Source organism: Aethalodelphis obliquidens, unplaced genomic scaffold, assembly GCF_003676395.1.
Source record: "Aethalodelphis obliquidens isolate GAN/ISIS:26980383/991018 unplaced genomic scaffold, ASM367639v1 scaffold9, whole genome shotgun sequence".
Taxonomy (NCBI): domain Eukaryota; kingdom Metazoa; phylum Chordata; class Mammalia; order Artiodactyla; family Delphinidae; genus Aethalodelphis; species Aethalodelphis obliquidens.
In genome coordinates, this window is record NW_020837953.1 from 50,802,167 (window position 1) to 50,819,952 (window position 17,786).

A 17,786-nucleotide genomic window follows, 5' to 3' on the forward strand; every position below is an offset into this window, starting at 1 on the left:
GTGTGTGTGTGTGTGTGTGTGTGTGTGTGTGTGTGTGTGTGTGTGTGTGTGTGTGTGTGCATGCACGTGCAGGGAGGCCTGGAGAAGGGCCAGTGCCTCTCCAAGATTGCCCCCTCCCTCCCTCACCTGCCCACTCACTCTGTCACAGGACACACTAAGTGGGATTTGTGCTGGAAGCTGGGCCAGGGGCTCCTTCCTGGTGGGTCTGAGCCAGCAGGACAGAGGCTGCTCCCAAGGGTGTTGGCTCGGAGCGAAGTCTGGGCCGGAGGTGCCGGCGTGGGGCGCGGGTGGTGACCAAAGGCCCTCCACGTGGACGCCCGGGCCGGGGGGCGGCATGAGTGGGCACCACGCACGGGCAAGCCTGGAGGCTGGGGGCCCCTCGTTTACATGGGGGAGCCCTGGCTTTGAGCAGTGGGGCTGCCGTGCCGCCGACGGGGTGCAGGGAGGGGGGACCTCCCTTGGCACTCTGTCCTCAGCCATCAGCGGGCGGGCAGGTGGGGGCCGAGGGGGCCTGCGGTGTGACTGGTGTGACCCCAACCGGGGCAGCGGCTCGAGTCCCCCGCAGCCAGAGCTGCCCGCCCAGCTGCCCCTAAGTGGCCTGGGGGACACCGCGCAGCCCCAGCCAGGGCTCAGTCTCCCCCTGCACTCCCGCACGCGGCAGGCCTGCCTGCACCTGGGGGCCACCGCGCAGCCCCAGCCGGGCTCAGTCTCCCCCCGCACTCCCGCACGGCAGGCCTGCCTGCACCTGCCCTCTGGCGGCCCGTGTGCTGGGGACACGGAAGGCCTTCACCCCAGCCCTTCCCTGCTGGTTTTCTTCGTCTTCCTTTTCCTTTTTTCTTTATAAAGCCTCCAGGGCCCCAAGGATGAGCCACAGGAAATGACACACATATTTTTACAGCAGTAACGGGCTCCCCGCTGCTGTTAGGTCTGGAAAGTATTAACCCCCAAACACGCGTCTGCCCCCAGTCAGTGGAGCGGGGGCTCCCCTAGGTGGCGGGACAGCTCCATCCGGCCCCGCCGGGCCTCCCTGCCCGCCCCGGTCCGCACTGCGTGGGTGCCTGGGTGAGTGCCCTGCGCTGCACCTGCGGTCCAGTGGGCGGGCCTGTGCCCGCACGCCATGGGCCCTCACGGCAACAGTTCACCAGGGTGTGTTCTTTGTCCGGAGCCCATCTCGGGGCCCAGGGAGACCCCAGGCCTGGCGCCCGCCCACCCCCTGACACCTCACGCCCCTCAGGCAGGGAGCGTCCTCAGTTCTCAGCCCCGCTGGGTGTTTGGGTGCGGGGTGCGCTCTGATTCTTTGGTGTGGAGGGTGCCTCCGCCTGCCCTCTCCAGGTCCGTGCTGGCCTTCCTGAGCTGGGAGCTTTCCCTCCAGCAGCACTGGGGCAGCCACACTGTGCTGGGGCTGGCAGGGCCCTCCGTCCACCGCGTTGCCTCCCCAGCCAGGGCAGGTGTGAGGTCTGGCGCGGCGCCCTGCGAGGCCACCAGAGCGGCCACTGCAGCCCTCACGGGTGGGGCGAGGCTCCGCGGCCCCTGCATTCTTTCCTGAAGCCCCGCTGTGGGCCCGGAGCCGCCTGGCCGCTCTCATTCCTGAACACGGGGTGACCAGCAGGGGGTCCCCAGGGTGCACCAAAGTGAGAGGGAGGCAGAGCCAGCCCTGCGCCCGCTCTCCAGGGTCCTGGCTGCCCGCCCCCCGAGCCCTGCTGGCCTGTGGTCTCCAGGCCGCCCCTCACCACCACTCCCCAAGGAGGGTCAGCCCAGGCAGGCCCCTCCTTGTCCTGCTCCATGTCCCCCGTCTCCTGCCCGCTCCCGTGACCGCCCTCGTCACCCAGGGGACCACAGCTGTGTCCAGCAACGCTGCTGGGGCAGGGGGCAGGTGCCGGGGGCGGGTGCCCGGGGCGGGGCGGGGCCGCAAGGGGAGGACGGCAGCTCCTCGTGGTGGTGGCTGAGGCCCCCCGCCCTCCCCCGCAGAGTGCCCGGCCGGGACGTTCGGCAGGAACTGCTCAGGCTCCTGCTCCTGCGAGGGCGCCCCCTGCGACCTGGTCACGGGGCAGTGCCTGTGCCCTCCTGGGAGGACCGGGGCTGACTGTGGGGCAGGTGAGTGGCAGCCTTGTCCCGGGCTCTCCTAACCGCCCTGGGCTGCGTGACTCCTGGCCGTGTTTGGGGAGCCCAGCCTGGATCCCATTTGGGGACCCCAGCCCCGGGCCATGTTTGGGGACCCCAGCCCCGGGCTGTGTTTGGGGAGCCCAGCCTGGATCCTATTTGGGGACCCCAACTCTGGGCTGTGTTTGGGGACCCCAGCACTGAGCTGTGTTTGGGGAGCCCTGGCCTCAGCCCTGGAGCCCTGCAGACCCCAGGCCAGTCCACAGCAACTGCGAGAGCTCCCACCAACCAGCCTTGGGTCTGGACGTGGGCATCTGTGGCCATGCCCACAGAGGGTGCACACGCTAGGAACTGTCAGCCGTGGAGACAGGTTGACCAGCGGCCCCAGCCCTCCCTGGGCCTGTGGCTTGTCCTCTAGACACCTGTTCACTGTGGGTGCCCCCCTTTTGCCTGTTGAGCCATTCTAGGGCAGGTGCTCCCTTTCTGGGGGTGGACGCCCTGTAGCCTGCCACCCATGAGGAGGCTGGGGGTTCCCGTGACCTGTCCCTCTCCCTCCTCCGGGACAGCTGAGGTGGGAACAGAAGTTCCTGCTCCCCGATGGGCCCAGCAAGGCCCCAGGGGAGACTGACTGGCTGTGGTGGGGCTAGATTGTCCTGAGGGTCGCTGGGGGCTCGGCTGCCAGGAGATCTGTCCGGCGTGCGAGCACGGTGCCTCCTGTGAGCCTGAGACCGGAGCCTGCCTGTGCCGCCCCGGCTTCACGGGCAGCCGCTGCCAGGACAGTGAGTGCCTGCCGCCCCGACCTCGGCCCCGCCTGTGATCCCCGTGTCCCACCCCTGTGTCCCGTACCCGTGTCCCCCTGCCCCCGTGTCCATGTCCCCAGTGTGCTCACCCTGCCCTCCCTGCAGCTTGCCCAGCAGGCTGGTTTGGGCCCAGCTGCCAGATGCGATGCTCCTGCGTCAACGACGGGCTCTGCCACCCAGTGACTGGCCACTGCAGCTGCGCCCCAGGGTGGACCGGCCTCAGCTGCCAGAGAGGTAGGCGGCCTGGTGTGCAAGCGTCCCTGCCCTGCCCTGGGGAAGCCTCCGCCCAGGCCCCGGGGAGGGCCCTGGACCCCATCGTGGCTGTGGTCACCTGCACAGGGTGACCCGGCCCCTGTTGCAGCCTGTGACAGCGGCCACTGGGGCCCCGACTGCAGCCACACCTGCAACTGCAGCGCAGGCCACGGGAGCTGCGACGCCATCAGCGGCCTGTGTCTGTGTGAGGCCGGCTATGTGGGCCTGTGGTGCGAGCAGCGTGAGTCCCGGCCCCGTCCGCACACGTGCACGTGCACACCCGCACCCGCACACGCACGCACACGCACGCACACGCACATGCATACGCGCGTGTGCACGTGCCCAAGTGTCGGGGACCTAGTCCTGCCTTCCTGTTCCTGGACAAACAGGGAGTCTCCTTGCCTGAGCCCACCCCCATCCCTCCCCAGCCTGGGCCAGGCTCCACCCTCCCACCTGCCTGGGCCCAACAGAAGGCCCACCTGGCGCAGCAGGGAGAGGTGGGGCCGGTTGCGCCCCACAGGACACCTGGCACCTGGAGGAGGGGAGGAAGGTGTCTGCTAAGGAACGAGGGCCTTGCCCTGGCCGGGTTGGTGGGTCTGGGTGGGCCTGGGGCTCCCTCCTCCCCAGGGCTTGGGGCTCGGTTCCTGCCTGGGGGACGGGTGCAGAGGCCTTGGGTGTGGAGGGGCTCCTCCCGCCCCACAGTCCCGGGCCCTGGCCCGGTGGTGGTGGAGGCCTGGGGAGGATTAGGTCAGGCTCACCGTCCCCCCAGCTGATGGTCTGGTGTCTCAGGGTGTCCCCAGGGCTACTTCGGGCCGGACTGTGGGCGGCAGTGCCAGTGTGAGCACGGGGCAGCCTGTGACCATGTCAGTGGGGCCTGCACCTGCCCGGCCGGCTGGAGGGGAACCTTCTGTGAGCGCGGTGAGCCAGGGTGCAGGCCGGGGTGGCCGGGCGTGTGGGTGGGGACCCGTGACCCCTGGCCATCTCCCATCACCGCCCCCTGCCTGCAGCTTGCCCTGCCGGCTTCTTCGGAGTGGACTGCCACCGCACCTGTGACTGCAGCAGCGGGGTGCCCTGCGACGCCGTAAACGGCTCCTGCCTCTGCCCTCCTGGCCGCCGGGGTCCCCGCTGTGCCCAGAGTGCGTGAGGCCCCCATCAGCCCTGGGTGCTGCCCGTTAGGGTTAGGGTCAGTCCTTATCTGTGGCCACCCTGACTGGTGCCCAGGCCAGAGGGAGGGGCAGATGGACCACAGCAGCCCGGGACCATCTGCTGCAGCCCCTCCTGGGGTCCGTCCCTCCGGCCCCTGACCACCCCTCTCTCCTGCAGCCTGCCCAGCCCACACGTACGGCCACAACTGCAGCCAGGCCTGCTCCTGCTTTAATGGGGCCTCCTGTGATCCTGTCCACGGGCAGTGTCACTGTGGCCCTGGCTGGATGGGGCCCACCTGCCTACAGGGTAAGCCCTGCCCAGGAGTCTGGGGTCAGGCAACGTGCTTGCCCCTCCCTGGGCCGTGCAAGGTCACACGGTGTCGGGCGCGAGGTGGACACACAGCTCACTGGGAATGGAGGGCAGGGAGGGTGGGGGCCATGCCCCCGCCATGGAGCACCGGGGCAGGGGAGGAAGGCTTAGGACCACACCCTTCAGCCCTGAGCCCCCGGAGGCTGGGCAGCGGGGCCCGGGGAGCCCTGGAGCAGGTCGTCCTAGAGGCAGCCCTAGGTCCCTGCCCTTTGGGGCGGGCCTGCAGGTCCAGTGGGCTGGCCCTCCGAGGGTTCAGGCCCCCGGCCTGGCTGGCGGGGATGCTGCAGGTCACTTCTCTCTTTCCCCAGCCTGCCCCGCGGGCCTCTACGGCAAGGACTGCCAGCACTCCTGCCTCTGCCTGAACCGGGGCACCTGTGACCCCGTCTCAGGCCACTGCACCTGCCCCGAGGGCTGGGCTGGGCTGGCCTGTGAGGAGGGTGAGCGCCGGGCAGGCGGGCGGAGGAGGAAGGAGGGACCCTGGGGTCTGGAACCCAGGGCCAGCGCCCCGGCGTGCCTCGGTGCAGCCCCTGCCCCTGTGGCTGCCTGGAGTTGGGGGTCAGGGTCCTGGGGTGTGGCCTGCAGTGTCACCAGCCCACTGGGCACCCCTCCCTCCCAAGGACACGGGATCCGAGGCTCTGGGTGCGGGAAGCAGGGGCGGGCGGGGGTGTCCTGGGCCCCAGGGGCTGGACCCTCACCGGTCCCCTCCCCTGCCCCAGCCTCTGCAGAGTGCCCCCCGGGGTTCTCCGGAGCCGGCTGCCAGCACGTCTGCGGGTGCCTCCACGGCGGCCTCTGTGACCGGCACACAGGCCACTGCCGCTGTCCGGCCGGCTGGACCGGGGATGAGTGCCAGAGCCGTGAGTGGGGCGGGTTAGGGCCCCTCTGGTGTGGCCTCGGCTCACACCAGGGTGTGGAGGCCTCCCCGGGGTGGGCAACGGACAGGTAGGGGGCAGGGCTGTGGGCTGAGCTCCCGGGGCCTCCCCGCCTCTGTCCAGGGAGCCGCCCAGAGCAGCCCGCCCGCCTCTTTCCCCGCAGCCTGTCCCAAGGGTGCGTTTGGGTTCTCTGTGAGAGGAGAACTGTGCCTGCCGGCGGGGGGGCCGCCTGCCACCGCGTCACCAGGGCGTGGCTCTGCCCGCCGGGATTGAGGGGCTTGCGCTGTGAGAATGGCGAGCCCCCAGCTCCGCTGGTGCTCTGGGTGGGGCTGGGCCCTTCACACGATGACCCCTCCGGGCCCATGCCTCCCTGCAGCCTGCACGCCCGGCTGGTTTGGAGAGGCCTGTGCCCAGCGCTGCCAGTGCCCACCTGGCATTGCCTGCCACCACGTCACCGGAGAGTGTCACTGTCCCCCAGGCTTCACTGGGCCCGGCTGTGAGCAGGGTAGGTGACCAACCTGGGCGGGCCCTTGGGCAGTGGGTGGCTCAGGCCACATGTGCCCCTGTGCTGGGCCCCAAACCTCTACCCCCAGGAGGGGCTCCGGGAGGCGACTCCCGGGAGGATGCCCACTCCAGGCAGGGCCGGCACTGACCTCCTGCCTCCTCACCCCAGCCTGCCCGCCCGGTGCCTTTGGGGAGAACTGTGGGCAGAAGTGTCAGTGTCCCGGCGAGGACCAGGCCTGCCACCCTGCCTCAGGGGCCTGCGTGTGTGCCGCTGGCTACCACGGTGCCGGCTGCCAGCAACGTGAGTGTGCCCATGCTGCCCGCTGGGCCCTCGGGAAGGATGACGTGGGAGGTCAGGGGCTTTGTGAGCCCCCTGGCCCCTGGCAGCTGGCCCCTCCCCTGCAGGGTGCCCGCCCGGGCGGTTCGGGCCCGGCTGTGAGCAGCTGTGTGGGTGTCTCAATGGGGGCTCCTGTGACGCGGCCACAGGGGCCTGCCACTGCCCACCTGGGTTCCTTGGAACGGACTGCAGCCTCGGTGAGTGGCCAGGGTGAGGGCAGGGGCAGCTCCTCCCTGCGCCTCGGTGGTTAGGGTTAGCCAGCCTGCGGGGAGGACAGCCCCTGACCACCCCCTTCTTGGGCCCGCCCCCCGGGGCCTGGCCGCAGGCCGGGCTGAGCTGGGGGTTCCATGTGACCAAAGCATCCCTGCCGGCCAGCTCTGCCTGGCCGTGTGCTGTGCCCCGGCTCAGGCTGTGTCCACCAGGGGCCGTGCAGAGGCCAGCTGGGCATGCTGCCGAGAGAATGGCCTTTCCCTGAGCCGGGTGGGGCCTTTCCAATCATCTGGAATCCTGGCTGGGCTAGCGGGGTGGGCGGGGGGCCGCCGTGAGTCACGCGAAACGCAGCGCAGGCCGGCCCCCAGCAGAGCCAGCAGGCAGGGGGCGTGGCAGCAGGCAGCCCCACCCCATCTGGGCAGACAAGGGAGTCTCCCCACCCCGCCTTCCCTGGCCCATCCCGCCCTGTCCCAGGTTGACACGGCAGAGAGAGGGGGGATCCTGCCTGGAGTGGCCACCCTCCCATTTCCTCCTGGCAGCCTGTCCACACGGCCGCTTTGGCCCCCGCTGTGCCCACGTGTGCAGTTGTGGGCAGGGGGCGGCTTGTGACCCCGTGACCGGCACCTGTTCCTGCCCCCCCCGGGAGGACCGGCGTCCACTGTGAGCACGGTGAGAGCCTGCTCCCCCTGCTGCCTTGGATACTTCATGGGTATCACTCCCTCAGCCTCGGGGGGAGGGTGATGGGGTGAAGCCCTGGGGTCACTGGCGGAGAACTGGGTCCCCGCCATTAATCCCCCAAGTGCCCTGAGGATAAGTGAGGGTCTAGCTTGTGTTGACAGCAGCGTCCACTCGGGTCATTGGGTCATCCAATAGCATCCCACGCCTTGTCTTGACCTGTGACTCCAAGGCTCAGGCCATCAAGTGACCTGTCCAGTTCCCTGTGGCCAGTGGGGGATGAACCCGTTCTGACCCAGAGCCCCCCCCAGCAGGAGGGGTCAGGCGGCTGTTTCGTCTGAGGACGGAGCCAGCCTTCTGGCTGATGTCCTCTTGGGTTGGGGTACCTCTGGCCTTTCTACCGGGCCCAGTGGCCAGGGACCCCACAGAGAGGGAGGCCTGGAGCCCAGCCCGTGGTGGGGAGCTGGGGCAGTCCCTGGGGACTGTGGTGGGGCTCATGCTTACGATGGCATGCACGGTCCTCAAGGCCCTGCTTGGCCTGGCCCCGCACCCTGGTAGGTCTGAGCCCCCTGCCGCCCTCTGGTCCTCGTCAAGGGGCTGGTCACACTCCCCGAGGCCCGCAGGGAAGGACGGTAGCCATGGGTCAATCAGCGTGTGAACAGGGGCCACCTGGAGTGCAGGGTTGCCCAGCCTCCTCTGTGCTGCCACCTCCAGGAAGACTTCCCTAACCCCCTCCCGCCAGCTGGGCAGGCACTCACAGCCCCTGGCGGGCCCTGGTCCCTTTCGTCCTGTGTTATCCTCAGCGCCGACCAGGCCCGGCATCTGCGGAGGATGGATGGACGGGCGGGATGTGGTTGGTGTTGTTTCCTGGTGCGTGTGTGCCCAGGGGGTAGGGACTGGTTCTGAGAGGCCCGGGGAGTGTTTGTTGAATGACTGTCAGATCTGGGGGTTGCGTCCCTGGGCCAGAGCTCTGAGCAGTGCCCGACTGTCCCCAGGTTGTCCCCAGAACCGGTTTGGTGTGAACTGTGAGCACATGTGCTCCTGCAGGAACGGGGGCCTGTGCCACGCCGCCAGCGGCAGCTGCTCCTGCGGCCTGGGCTGGACCGGGCTGCACTGTGAGCTGGGTGAGTGTCTGTCCGGGACAGCCTGGGGGCCACATCGCCGTGTGAGCTGCAGGGGTGGTACCTGCAGGGGAGCGAGGCCGTACCCGGTGTGGTGGTGGCAGAGTGGGGGCCCTAGGCTCCCGAGGGGGGCCATAGCTCGAGGGCGTTTGCGGGGGCCGCAGGTTGCTGTAGGGCCGGGCGAGGCTGCCAGGCTCCGCGGATCAGGCTAGTGCCCAGGGGCCAGCCCCGTGCCCCCTGCTCTCCCGTGGCAGGAGGCTGACCCGCCGGCCCCCTCCCCAGCCTGCCCCGCCGGGCGCTACGGTGCTGCCTGCCGCCTGGAATGCTCCTGCCACAACCACGGCACCTGTGAGCCCTCGTCGGGCGCCTGCCACTGCGGCCCCGGCTTCTACGGCCAGGCCTGCGAGCACCGTGAGTTGTGGGGTCGGCCCCTGTCCCGGCATCCGCTCCTCCACTTTCCGTGTCACTCCCCGCGGGGGCCCGATGAGATGAGGCCTGACCCCAGCTTCGGTGGGGCTCCCGGGCCAGAGGTCCCGGCTCAGGGCCGGGCCTGGGTGGGAGGACAGGGGAGCTGGGCCCCTGACCCGGTCCTTTGCTCACTCTGGGCAAACTGAGTCAGGAGCTCCAACCCGGGTCTCCCTCAGCCTGTCCCGCTGGCTTCCACGGGGCTGGCTGCCGGGGGACGTGCGAGTGTCAGCATGGCGCCCCCTGCGACCCCGTCAGTGGCAGGTGCCTCTGCCCTGCCGGCTTCCGCGGCCAGTTCTGCGAGAAGGGTGAGTGGTCCGTGCGCCCACGTTCTCCATCCGGTCCCTCACCCCCGGGTACGGGACAGGTGATGCTAAGCCCACTGCCCCCACCAGGGTGTGAGCCGGGCTCATTTGGAGAAGGCTGCAACCAGCAGTGTGACTGCGAGGATGGGGTGCCCTGCGACCCTGTCACCGGCCACTGCCTATGCCCCCCGGGGCTCATGGGGGCCACCTGTGACCTGGGTGAGTCTGGGGTCCCGCTTGGTGGGGGGCATGGGCGCGGGTCTCTGTCAGTGTTTTTGACCGTGTTGAAGGAGCCCCACCTGTGCCACGTGTGGCCTGGGCACCGTGCCCAACCCTTCCCTCTGCAGGGGCCCCAGCACGGAGCTCCTGCTTGGGTTGTCAAGGCCAGTCCCACCCTCTGGCCCCCACCTGAGTCCCCGGTTAGCCTCTCCCTTGGGCGTGGGCCCAGTTAGGTGGGAAGGAAACGTGCCAGCCTCCCAGACGTACCCGGGAGGAGGCGCCGGCCCTGGGGGCTCCACACACGTCCTCGTGGCTCTTGGCCGTCTCGCCCTGGAGGGAGCATCCCTGACCGCCAGCTCCCCTTTGCCAGCCGGGGGCTGGGCGGGAAGGCGGGGCAGTGATCCTGGGCCGGTGCCTGGTGCCCTGCGCTTTCCCATGTGAGAGCTCCTGCAGGACAGGGAAGCTGAGGCCCGAGGTCCTTGCTCCCGCACATCCCCCACAGGGTGGCCCGAAGCCTGGGGTCTCTGCGGCAGGCAGACGGGAGTGGCACTCAGGCCCGGCTCTCCCGTGTCTTGTGCCCTCAGGCTGCAGAAGCGGCTTCTTCGGGCCAGGCTGTGCCTTGCGCTGCTCCTGCGGGGGTGGGGCTGACTGCGACGCTGTCAGTGGGCAGTGCCACTGCGTGGACGGCTACATGGGGCCCATGTGCCAGCAGGGTGAGTCAGGCTCGGGGGAGAGAGGGACGACTCTCTGCTGGCTGGGCCAAAGGTCACCAACCCAGCGCGGCGCCCGTGGTATCTGCAGGCCTCTGACGGCCAAGTGTGAACCTTCCAGCCCTTGGACCACGGGGCCGGACTCGGCCGTGGGCCAGCCAGCAGTGCCCTGCTGACTCCAGGCCCAGACAGCGGCTGGGGTGGGCTCAAACTGCAGAGGGCGGAGACCCCACGGGCAGGGCTGGGTGATCCAGCGTGGGTGGGCGCAGACCCAGCCCACCGCCCCACCCCTTCCTCGCCCTGTGTGTGTGTGAACCAGGGCACGACGGTGCGCCCGTGCATGTGTGTGCAGTAGCACAGGCGTGTGCTCCCGTCTGTGCACGCTAGCACCTGCGTGTGTCCCAGTGTGTGTGTGCTCCCATGCGCACGTGTGCTTCACGGCATGCCTGTGCTCCAGGGCATTCGTGTTCCTGTTTGCACCCACGGGCAGGCTCGGGGAAGGTGCCATGATGACACCGTGGCCTCTCAGCCCCCTGAGCCTCTGGGGGAATGTGCTGCCTGCAGGCAGAGCTCGGGGTGCCCTGCCCCTCCGGCCAGCTGTGCTCCTCTGGTGTCCTGGTCCCCTCCCCCAGGCCCAGCCTGCTCCTGGGAAGAGGCAGCACCGAGAGGTCGTGTCTGCCAAGCGAGAGCAGAGGCTGGCTTGGGGCCTGTGCCGGGCAGGCCCTGAGACGGGCTGAAGGGGGAGCCAGGCTGTGAGCGGGGATTCCAGTCTGGGCTCCTTGGGTTGGGGGCCCCAGCCGTGGTCTTCATACTGTGTGTGCATCTTCTTGAGCCTCGTCGAGGCAGCCCTGGCCCCAAACTGTTAAGCGCCTTTAGGGGAAGGATCCCACCTCCTGCAGAGGGGTGGGGTGGGGCAGGTGGAGGCACAACCTGGGGGGCTGGTGCTGGGATGAACGCTGTCCATGGCGGCACCTGGTGGTCAGGTATGGTACTGCGCCGCAGGCGTCCTGGGCGGCCTTGACCTTCAGCGAGGGTCAGGAGCTGGGGGTTCACCTGCCTGAGGCCCCGTCTGCTTGAGCAGAGCCCTGCTGGGAAGGAGGACAGGCAGGGCCTCGCTGCCCTCTGTCCTGGAGTGGACCCTGCTTAGTCCCTCCCCATCCAGCCCGAAGTCCCACCTCCCGGCCCCTCTTCCAGCAGGCAGGGCTGGGAACTTGCCTTTGGGGAGCGGGAGAGCCCCATCATTTGCATAGGAGTGAGGTGGGGAGAGGCCCTGCAGGGTGGGAGTGGGGGTCCCTGCAGGCCTTGCTGCCCCGTTTCTGTTGCCCAGCAAAGGGTGGGGCAGTAGCGTGTCTGTCTGCCTTCAGGTGGGCCCTCCCAGTTCCCCGAGACCCCATCCACAGCCCAGGGCCCAGGTAAGGGGGCCGGGGGCATCCCCACTTTGCCAGGAGGGTGGCATTTGGTGGCATCGCGTGTTCGTTACCAGCAGCCTGAGGCCAGAGGAGGGGTGAGAATCGGGCACTTGCGTGTGATCTGGGCCCCACTGGGTGGTGGGCATTCCAGAATCTGGACCGCAGAGATGAGGTGTCGGGGGCAGCTGGGGAGGAGCGGCTGGGCTGCGCCCCTCTGTCGGGCTGGGGCTGGAAGGACAGGAGGGGAGTCCTGAGCCCAGAGCTCTGAAAACGTGGAGAGTCTGCCCCTGCCCCAGGGTGACCTGCTCGTCTCCTGCCCCTTCAGTGGCTTCACAGTCAGCCTCCCACCGCCCCGGTCTCAGCAGCAGCAGCGCAGAGAAGCAGTAGCTCAGGGGCAGCGCCCGCCGAGGCCTGTCTCCCAGGGGCCGCTGAGAGGACCCAGGGGCCTTGGTGACCACGGAGGAGGGACGCCGGGGGCCGGGACTCCTGCCCTGCCCTTGTCTCCGAGGCCTGGGGACAGTCGTGCAGCTGCAAGGATCGTCTGGCCATGAGGAGGGAGGCCCTGCCCAGCCGCACTCTGCAGCACCGGGGCACCGGCGCGGGGCCACAGTGTGGAGGAAGCCCCCGGCCGGCGCCCTGGGGCGGGACTGCGGGCAGGTGTGGGTGCAGGTGCGGGCGTGGGGCCCCTGCCCTCGGAGCAGGTTCTTCTGGTGCTAGGCCCGGGGACTGCTGCAGCTCAGCCTGTTTACCTGGAAACAGCTGGGCCGTATTTATGGAAAGGTATTTATGGGCAGCCAGACATGCCCACTGCACCCCTGGGCGCTGGAGGGCTGCCCGCCTCCTGCCCAGCCCGGGAAGCCCTGACTCGGGACTGCGGGACCCTGAGGGGCCTCTGGGTGGGCGCTTCGGTACCATGTGAAACCCAGTAAGTTAAGAAAGGAGCAGCCACTTCCTCAAGGCCTTGTGTTCACTGCTTCGTGTGGGCCCCGCGGGGTGGCCTCCTGGGCCTGCCGCCATGAACGCGCCTGACCGGAGAGGCCCGTTTGGCCCCTGTGCCCCTCTGGGGACCGGGGTGCCACACAAGCAAAGTTGGGTTTCATCCCAGTTCCCGGTGCTCTAGAGGGGCGTGGTGCCCCGAGACCGAGGAAGCGCTGAGTCCTAGAGCCTGTGTGGGGGCAGCATGGCCCCAAGGGGAGGAGGCCAGGGGTGCTGTTGGGGGCAGCATGGCCCCGAGGGGAGGAGGCCAGGGGTGCTGTTAGGGGCAGCCTGGGTGCCCCCCTACTCCTACCCTGGCCCTATCTTCAGGGTAGAGCCAATGGAGAGGGCTGGACCCAGATTGTCACGCTGGACACTTAGGTCTGGGCTGTAGCCCCCTCCCCCTCCCCTCCAGCACCAGCCCAGGTAGCTGATGCCTCTAAGGGCGAAGGATCTCATGGGGCAAAATAGGGTGGGTTCTAGAAAGCCCTGTCCCCTTAGACAGCTAGTGAACAGCCAGGAGCAGAGGAAACCGAATCAATGGGCCACCGTGTTAAGACTCTGAGGGACATGAATATAGTCCATACCTGGAAGGGGTTGGGGATGGGGTGGTAACGTGATGCAGGAAGAAGCAGAGGCCAGGAAGGACCAGGGGCAGGACTGAGCGGGAGCGTGTGGGCGCTGCAGTCGGAGGGAGGGTGGCAGGAATCAGGCTGCACAGTGGGTTCTCCAGCTCAGGACACTCCCAGGAGGCAGCATGGAGGCTGAGAAAGAGAAGATACAAAGGAAAGATCTGTAGAAACGGGCAAGGGACGTGTTAACACCCGTGTGTCTGAAGTCCTAGAAAAAGAAGGTAAAACCCATTGACACAAGGCAGCAGGTTCTCAGGTGCAAAGCTGGATGGTCTCAGATGGAAAGCACTCCAAGTGCAAATAAAACAAAGTAAAAAAGCCCTTGTCCAAAGGACTTAAAGAGTAGTAGTGGCAAGGAGAAATGCTACAATGCCCAGAAAAAATAAACAGGAGTCAAGAGTGGCATCTGACTCCACAGCAGAAACACTGAAAGCGAGAAGATGATGATGTTGATTTCAAAACGTTGAAGAGGAGATGTCGAAATTTGAATTTCACGGCGTTGAATCGTGTGTCCTGCTAAACTGTCACTGAGAAGCAAAGTGGTTGTTTATTCTCAGGTGTCCAGGGCCTCGGTGGGCACCGCGCGAGAACCAGACGTGAAAATACACTCAGAGAAGTTTCCCAGCAAGAAGGGAAAGTGTGAGGTAGTCACTGCATTTCCCATATGACCTAGTGATTAAGAGAATCACAACAGTCACAGCGGAAGCCAGGTGAGGTGGGAGCTGAGGCAGGTGGGGAAGAGAAAGACACTGATAAAAGGAAGCGAAACTCTAGTGCAGTTGGAGCTGAATAAGAAACTGTGACCTCCGCAAAAATGCTGGCAGGATGTTTAACGTTCAGATGGGAGGGAATTTCACCTCTCCAGGGGAAGGCAGGAAGGAAGGAAGAGTCGAGCAGGATAAGGAAGCAGATTAAAGCCTGATTGAAGTTGTTACAGATGATCGAAAATCAGATTCCTAGACTGCGTTAAACATGCTTCACCAGCATTTTGTTTACGGAAGACATTCCTGGAAGGACAGAAGTATAAGCATACAAAGTAAACAGAAGGAAAGCCGGGCCGTGAGTTTTGTTATTTCAGGGTGGAAAGCATCGTATGTGCCTGTACGTAAACATACACACATCCATGCACCAGCAGTCGAGGCTCAGATTCGTGAAGCTGTGGTGGGTGTAACAGGCGGAAATGATTAAACTGGTGACTTTAATATAAAAGCCAATACAAAAGCAAGACACAGCAGTGATAACGTTTTAATCATCTTTACACATGCTGTGTATACCTGTGCCTGTATTCATTTATTTCTATTCACATATGTATACATCTATGTTTAAGTCTATGAACGTCACACTCAGCGAACGGAGACTAACGGAACATTTAACAGACCTAAAATTCCGTCTTTGAAGAGTAATAAAGAAGAATATTCTAACAAGATTGATGATTTTTTTAAACATGAAGCAAGAAAAAACAATACAGAAGACGGGAGGGTTAACTACAGACAGAGAGAATAAGACACAAAAGAGAGTATTAGGAACAGCTATGTACTAGTAACTTTGAACACTTAGAAAAATGGATATGTTTTGGGAAAGTATAAAATGCCAGGATCAGTGTAAGTAGAAATTAAAAATGTGAATAAACTAGTAACAAGTAAATGCAAACAGTAGTCACAGCTCCACCTCCCCCTCTGTCACCAGGAACACCTGGGACAGGTGTCGGTAAAGGGGGCTGGGCCAGACTTCCAAGACACAGGAACTTGTCTGATGTGAGATGTTCCAGAAACATTAAATAGAGGAAACGCGACTCATTTCAGGAGGCCAGTCCCAACTGGGTTCTACAACCAGGTGAGGGCAGTACGAGAAAAGAAAATTACAGACTCACAACATGTATGCAGAAAGCCTGAGTAAAATATGCCGGCGTCTCAAAAATATTTAGAAAAAACCCACTTGGCCCAATGGGACTTGGACCTGATTAAAATGAGAGGACAGTTTAACATCAGAAAATGTGTCCATGTGTTTGGGTGACGTGAAAAATCACGATGGTCTTGCTAGAAGTAGAAACAGCATTCGATAAAGTTCAGCTCTCTTTCGGATGTAAGTGCTTGGGAAACTGGGTACAGAAAGGCGCTTTCTTGGCAATGGTCATGTGCTAAGAATGTACTAGTTGATTAGGGAAAGTGATGGATTCCAGCAAGCGGCCCAGGCCTCCTCGCCCCCCCACCTGGGCTCCTGCCTCCCCTCCCCCGCGTTGCTGGTCTCCTCAGCCCTGATGTGACAGCCTGTATTTCTGGCCGTCCTTCCACATTAGAACTGGGGGCAGGGGCTTGGCTTGCGTCATGCTGGGCCACCTGGACAGGACCTGGGTTGGGCCCTGTAAACTTCGTGGGAAGAATGAACAAATTCCCTTAAAGATGGAGAATCAGATCGTCACTCACTCCTCCTGACCCCAGCAGAGCTTGGAGGACCCCAGGCCATACCATCAGGTGAGCAAAAGAAGTGAGAGGTGTTCAGACCTGCGGGGAAGGGACAGACCAGCCTGTCGCTTTAGGAAAGCTGAGAGGGCCAGAGACAGATTAGCACAATCATAAGAATTTGGCAAAGTGGGCCATAAAGTCATATCGATGATAGGAAGTGTATAAAACCTATAAAAATCTGTAGTTCTAAAATACTGCCAATGACCCACTAGAAAACAGAATACAGAATAAGATCCTGTTCAGCGTGGCAACAAACCCCGGAAATACCGGAATTATCTCGCGAGAAGATGGGTGAAGCCCTTCACAGTTTCAGATCTTAAGGGCCAGAAAGTGAGGATGCCGGCCCCGGCCAGCCCTCAAACGGACTTGGTTCCAGTGATGGGGTAGATGGGTGACAACGGGGGGGGGGGGCGCGGTTTGGGGCCCAATGTCAGGAGTGCTGACAACAGAGAGCCGGGAGGAGGTGAGTGGGGTTCACCGAAACCCAAGGGCTCGCAGGCGTGTGGGTGGAGAGGCGGGATCTGCACGTCCGAACACTGGTGCACAGCGCTGCTCCCAAGGGGCAGAAACGGCGGTCCAAGGGCTCTACGTGAGGCCTGGGGATTGGGGTCCGCCAGGCACCGTTGGGTCCCAGGGATGCAGTGTAGGCCGAGGGCTGGGCCGCAGTGCCTGTGCCGGCCACCAGGGGCGATAGAGGGCAGCCGGGGCCGGGTTGGGGGGGTCTCCCAGCAGGAGGGACCCGTCAGGGATGGTCCCTAGTGGTTGGGAGCAGCCAGATGTGCAGAGAGATCCTAAAACTCTTGTTGAGTGCGGTGAGAACGAGGTCATGGGAACATGCGCCCTTTATGTAAATTATGTCCCCCGCTCCATAGAGGGGAAACTGATTTACAAGGACATGCAGCACATGGGAGGGGGGCCTCCAGGCCCTGGGGTGATGAGCTCAGCTCGGCCCCTGATGCTCCCCCTACAGAGGGCTGGGGGGCCGTCCAGCTGTATGACTGCCTACCCCTGGCCCCTGTGCTCCTGCGAGCCACCCCTTGTGCTCCCACCTCTCCAGGGAGGGCGGAGGGTGCCCACTGCCCCTCGGGGCTGGGCACTGAGGTGCCCAGGCAGCTCTGGGGAAGGGGCGCAAGCCCCCACTCCTCACTGTTCCACAGTCATATCCACCCTGGTGCCCCGAGGCGAGAGGCCCCTGTGGAAGGGCTGGGACACCACAGTGTCGTTCCCACTGGACCCCGTCTGGACGTAGGCTCTGCTGGAATCGGCTGGGGTCCTAGGAAGCCTCAGTGGCCCCCCGCAAACCCGCTGACCCCACCAGTAGGCAGAGGGCCCTTGGGCCTCTATCTCCCCACTTTGTAACAGGAGGGGCCGGGCTAGGTTCATTCCTGGTGTCGCCCCCTCCCCAGGGGAGCAGGTGTGACAGGCTCCTCCATGGGACCCTCTGTTATCTGGAGGGGGAGTGTCACTAGGCACCAACACCAAGGACGTCTGTGGTCCTAAGAGGAGCAGCTCGGCAAGGAGGCAGGTCCTCCGAGCACCCTCCAGCTGGGGGTGGGGAGGGTCCCGGCTGGCCCTGCCCTGGGAGGGGGTCATGATGATGGGATCATGACACCAGGGCCCGCAGGGCTGGACCCCAAGCTGAGCAGAGAGGCCCCTCGGATGGGCCCCAGCAGGCACAGGTGCTGGGGGGAACCTGGGCTTTCCTTTCACTGCCCACAACCCACCCTTCTAGGCCCCTCCAGGCCTCACCGCAGCTGGGGCCCTGTGCTTCCCGATTCTGCTGGGAGGGTTTTTGTCCCGAGCTCGCCTGGTCTGGGCCTCCCCAGGTGGACCCAGCCACCAGCAGCCCCGTCTCCAGTGATGGCCCCTCCCCAGGGTCCCGGGATGTCCTTCCTCCAGGCTAAGCATTCGTAATCTCTGCCTCCGAGGTAGAGGGCCTGCATCCACTTTGCAGAAGGAAACTGAGCTGAGGTCGCCGACCCCAGGTCACTAGAGCAAGGACGTGACCCAGGGCTTTTCCAATTAACTGAAAACGTACCTGGCAACCGAAGGGCGGTGGGCTGGCCTGCCCTCCCCGAGAGTCAGGGGTCAGTGGTGAGAAGGAATAGGCCGGCTGCAGGCAGCTGGGCTTACACACCGATGCTGCCCACCTGCTCCTGCCCAGGGCACGCACACACGTGCACACACACACACCAAACACACACCTGCCCCTCACCCTGGTCACCA

The 17,786-nt window shown here is 64.9% G+C and overlaps 1 protein-coding gene across 1 annotated transcript in view; it reads left to right on the top strand.

Moving 5' to 3' along the window:
- Positions 1-12,712, top strand: part of MEGF6 (multiple EGF like domains 6) — a 97,576-nt gene extending 84,864 nt beyond the window's left edge. The window contains 20 exon segments of the mRNA XM_027110441.1: positions 1,969-2,094; positions 2,748-2,879; positions 3,006-3,134; positions 3,262-3,393; positions 3,942-4,070; positions 4,160-4,288; positions 4,476-4,604; positions 4,976-5,104; positions 5,384-5,521; positions 5,913-6,041; positions 6,446-6,574; positions 7,127-7,221; positions 7,223-7,256; positions 8,258-8,386; positions 8,666-8,794; positions 9,028-9,156; positions 9,244-9,372; positions 9,957-10,085; positions 11,447-11,494; positions 11,817-12,712. Of these exon segments, the coding sequence (XP_026966242.1) occupies positions 1,969-2,094; positions 2,748-2,879; positions 3,006-3,134; positions 3,262-3,393; positions 3,942-4,070; positions 4,160-4,288; positions 4,476-4,604; positions 4,976-5,104; positions 5,384-5,521; positions 5,913-6,041; positions 6,446-6,574; positions 7,127-7,221; positions 7,223-7,256; positions 8,258-8,386; positions 8,666-8,794; positions 9,028-9,156; positions 9,244-9,372; positions 9,957-10,085; positions 11,447-11,494; positions 11,817-11,878 (2,315 nt within the window). The 3' untranslated portion in view covers positions 11,879-12,712.
- The last annotated feature ends 5,074 nt before the right edge of the window (positions 12,713-17,786 follow it).